This window comes from Rhinopithecus roxellana, chromosome 16 (genome assembly GCF_007565055.1).
Source record: "Rhinopithecus roxellana isolate Shanxi Qingling chromosome 16, ASM756505v1, whole genome shotgun sequence".
NCBI lineage: Eukaryota > Metazoa > Chordata > Mammalia > Primates > Cercopithecidae > Rhinopithecus > Rhinopithecus roxellana.
Window position 1 is genome coordinate 8,847,639 of NC_044564.1, and position 4,365 is coordinate 8,852,003.

The window sequence follows — 4,365 nt, forward strand, 5'->3', positions numbered from 1 at the left end:
CCGGCGGCCACCTGGCCTCCCCCACCCCTGCGCTGCCGGCGACCAGCGCCCCCTGCCGCGAAGCGCGCCGCCGCCGGGACCCGCCCCCGGACCCCCGCGCCCGGCACCGCCCACGCCCCGCCCCCACGTGGGCGCGGCCCAATCCCTGGGCGGCCGGCGCGCGCGTCACGAGCTGCCATTGTTATGCAAATATAAAGAAGGTAAAAGGCGCCCCAGCGCGGCGGGCGAGCAAGTGCTGCGGCGCGTGGGGAGGCGCCTGGGAACCGCGTGGGAGCCGCAGCCGAACCAAGCAGGGACCGGGACCTCGCGGCGCCGCCGTCCCCGGCCGGGCCCGGCCCCCGCGAGCCGAGCGCGCGCCCCCGTCGCCCACCCGGGCGCGGCTGGATGCGGCGGGGTCCCCGCGGCGGCGACCCCCGGCCCCGAGCGCCCGGAGCGCCCAGAGGCGGCGTGCGGGGCCCGGGGACGCCGCGCCCTCCATGCGCCGAGGCGCGCCCCGAGACAGCCGGGGGCCCGCGCCGCAGCCGCCGCCGCCCGCGCTGAGCCCCGGCCCGGCCCGCGGCCCGCGCCCGGCGGCAGCATGAGCCAGGCCGAGCTGTCCACCTGCTCCGCGCCTCAGACGCAGCGCATCTTCCAGGAGGCTGTGCGCAAGGGCAACACGCAGGAACTGCAGTCGCTACTGCAGAACATGACCAACTGCGAGTTCAACGTGAACTCGTTCGGGCCTGAGGGCCAGACGGCGCTGCACCAGTCGGTCATCGACGGCAACCTGGAGCTCGTGAAGCTGCTGGTCAAGTTCGGCGCCGACATCCGCCTGGCCAACCGCGACGGCTGGAGCGCGCTGCACATCGCCGCATTCGGCGGCCACCAGGACATCGTGCTATATCTCATCACCAAGGCCAAGTACGCGGCCAGCGGCCGGTGATGCTCGCCGGGACCCCGGACCCCGGCCCTGCGCCCGCGTCGTCTCTGCTGTACCTTCCCGCCAACTACCTCGGTGCGCCCCCGGTTCACAGGCCCCGCCAGAAGGCCCGCGGCCACGGCGAATACGGCGCGTGCGTCCCGGCCCCGGGGTCCGGCAGCCCCGCCGGCCGAGCGCCTCCCCGCGGCCAAGCCGGGTCCGGCCGGGCCGGAGCAGCTTCCCACGGCCCCCGCCCGCCTGCCGCCTCGCGGGTGGGGGCGGGGCGCGGGCTCCAGCCCCTTTTGAAATTTGAGTCTCGCAACCAGCAAGTTCGGAATCCCGAGATACCGGATCCTCTGCGCAAAATGTTTTCTCCCGAAGGTGAAAGGCAGGCGGCGGGGGCCGAAGGCGGACTCGGAGCGCCCCGCCGCCGCCTGCAGGACCCGCCCGCCGGCCCGGGACGCGCGGATGCCGGCTGCCGCCGAGGAGCAGCCCCGAGGTCCGCGGTCCGCGCTGCTGGCGCACGGCCGAGGAGACGCTCTGCTGTTCGCTGTTCTTGGTGTTCTAAACTATTTATCTTGTGTGTGTACATTTGTGGGTGGAGTTTGTGCGCCTGGTTTTTTTTTGTTTGGAAAACACTGTGCGTGATCAGTGTGGTTATGGGGGGGAGTAATGCATTTTTTTCTAGTCTTAAAACTAAAAACTTGAGTCTACCATTTCTTGGTTGCACTGAAAATACCGCCCAGCCTGATGGTGTTCCCGTGCTGTCCCTCCCCCTTCCCTTCTCCCCGCGTCTACTACCCCCCCCCCGTTCTGTTCCACCTCCCTTCCTCTCCCTCTCCCTCAAATCCGTGAGTTTTGGGAGCCCCAGGGCCTCTCTCTCCCGCCCCTCCTGGATGAGGCCACCATCCCCCAAACCGGCTTGTTTTGCAGTTTCCCCAGGATCCTGGAAGCTCGCTGGCGCTCGAGGGTGGCGGGAACACGGGGGTGAAGGTTCGTTACCTTTTCTAGTGCGTTCTATCATAGTTAACGGTTGCACACTTTTTTAAAAAAAGTAAATGGATTTGCCACAATTAAATGTCATAACATTTATGACAGAATATAAAATATTAACATATTTTAAGCCAAGTTTTAGGTGTATTTTTTGAATCTTGGTTATAAACCCAATTTTAAAGGGGGATGTATCCAGCGTTGTGAAGGCAACAGAGTGTATCCATATTTATATTTTTATAAAATACCTATAAGACTGTGAATCTCTCGTGCTAATGGCTGAGTGAATTGAAGGACTGTTTTGCCCCTTTTTAGCCTCCCAGAGCTTCGAGGACTCCATTCGAATCCGAAATCCTGCCGTGGGGGAGGGGTCGCGTCGAGACCTGGGCCCGGGGAGGTTCTCCTGCGTCACTTTCTGTCCTGAAAGGCGCCCTTCCTGGTTTCTGTGGCTCCAGTTTTCTATGCAGCCCCACACCCCTTGTTGTTTTGATCCTGAGAAATAAAAGGGAGGCTGAATTATTCAAATTTAAATGAGGTTTCCCCTTCATGGAAGTGCTGCTGACCCTTCGTGCAGAAATGGGGAGCACTTGAGGACACAGGTGGGTGGAGGCCCTTTGTGCGTGGCTGGTCCCATTCGGGCAGCCCTCCGTGGCTTTTTATAAAACTTTGTGTGAGAAGAATATATTGATAATGTCAGTGAAACAAGCAGACATTGAAATGGAGGCACAGATTACTCCACAAGGAGTTCTTCTGTATATTTTTTCTAGATGCAAATACCTTTTTAATTATGTTAATTAATGTTAAGACTTTCTAGGCTTATATCGAAGCTGTGTGTGGGTCACGGGATGATCACTTCTAACTGGATAAAGTTTGTGCAGCACATTTCTGAGTGTACGATATTGACTTGTAGCCCAGCGTGAAAAATTTATAAATAAATTTTTCATTGATCTTTTTATATTAAAAAAAAAAGTTTGTTGGTCCTTCTTGGCTTTGGCACAAGTTGCAGAACACCCTCTTTGGGGACGAGGGTTAGGCTGTGGGTGCTGGGTGCACAATGCTTGGCTTGTATTTGCCTGAAGACAGAGCCTAGTAAACTCGCTCCCAGCCCCATGCGACGGCCAAGCCCAACCTGGCTGCACACAGGACTCATGAGGACCCAGCGCCTCCAGAGTGCCCAGAGCTGGCGTCACAGCCTCTGCTCCGTTCCCCAGCAGAGCGGCTGAGACCTCTGCCAGAGAGGACAGTTTGGCCTGAAGCCCTGCCCACTCCTACCCCCTAGGGGGTCATGCTGGAGGGTGCCTGCTGCACAGAAGGAGTATCTTGTAAATTGGGGGAAAATATAGCTGCTCACTCCTGGCAAGTAGAAAGTCCCCTGGAGGCACCTGGGAGCTCTGGAGGTCCACACAGGCCTGGAGTCAAACACCCCAAAGAGCACAGACCCTGAGTTAGAGGAGCGTCGGGGCTGGGCACCCCCATTCGCAAGAGAGGAGAGCAGAGCAGGATGACTGTTGCCAGCACCGGAGAGAAAGGAGCAGAAACTCTTGGCCCACTCCTGAGATGCCCTTGGGGCCCTGGGGGCGCTGTACAGGGCTGCAAGGGAGCACGCCCTCCCCCAGCAAGAGCAGCCAGCAGAGAGAACTTGGAGAAGGGTAAAGACCTGGAGTTACAAGGTAACAACTTTTCAAACCCCTCCGCGGAATATAAGGGGAATCTGCTTCCCTCAACCGTGTCCCCAGAAGGGCTGCACTTCCCACAAACTTTCCCCACGCCTCCGCCTTCCTACTCTGCACTGCTGCCCTGTTTACCCTTGGTTTTCCAGGCGCGTTTTCCGTCGGTTACGCATTTCCTATCCTGCAGAATCAGCCTGGGAGACGGCCAGCTCCCTGAAGCAGGCTTTGGGAAGTCTTGCCCTGGGTCAGCCCAGGGATGCCCAGCCATTGGAAAGGACAGTGGCCACAAGAACCTGGACATGATTGGGGTAACCAGAGGATGAGGTCAGGCAGCCCCAGTGATGGCCAGGGGTATGCTGGACCATGCCACACTTCCCCACCCAGGGTCTGAAAAACAAAGGTAACATTTGTTACGGGCATTAGCCTGCAGGTGGGTGGGGTCCCAGCCAGTTGCTACCCCTACAATATCCGGGAAGTTCTCCCACTGTGGAGAGGCCTGGCCTGGCAACAGGGGCCTCCCAGGCACATGGCTGCCACCCCAGGGTACTCTTTGCAGCTCCCTTAAATTCTCTCTTCTGAAAGATACATTTGACTGAGAAAGGCCTTGTGCTGCTTTTCTCTCCAGCAGGAACAAAAGGAAGCCTGCCCAGGCAGTTCCGTGGGCAGCTGAGGAGAGGAGGGCTGAGAGGGTGGAGCCCAGGGGGGGGTCTGCTTCCTCCCCAGGTGCCACTGGGGCACTGACCACCCCGGATGGCTGGGGACAGCCTCGATGACCTTCCTTGCCAGGCACAGCCCTAGGGAGCAGGC

At 59.8% G+C, this 4,365-nt stretch overlaps 1 protein-coding gene across 1 annotated transcript; it reads left to right on the forward strand.

The window, feature by feature from the left end:
* The first annotated feature begins 225 nt into the window (after positions 1-225).
* Positions 226-2,868, forward strand: NRARP (NOTCH regulated ankyrin repeat protein). Its single transcript, XM_010378304.2, has one exon. It carries the CDS (start codon positions 578-580, stop codon positions 920-922), a length of 345 nt encoding a protein of 114 aa, XP_010376606.2. The 5' UTR covers positions 226-577; the 3' UTR covers positions 923-2,868.
* Positions 2,869-4,365: the final 1,497 nt, after the last annotated feature.

Excerpts from the sequence above, each read along its gene's own strand:
- NRARP (XM_010378304.2), top strand. The coding sequence starts at position 578 with ATGAGCCAGGCCGAGCTGTCCACCTGCTCCGCGCCTCAGACGCAGCGC.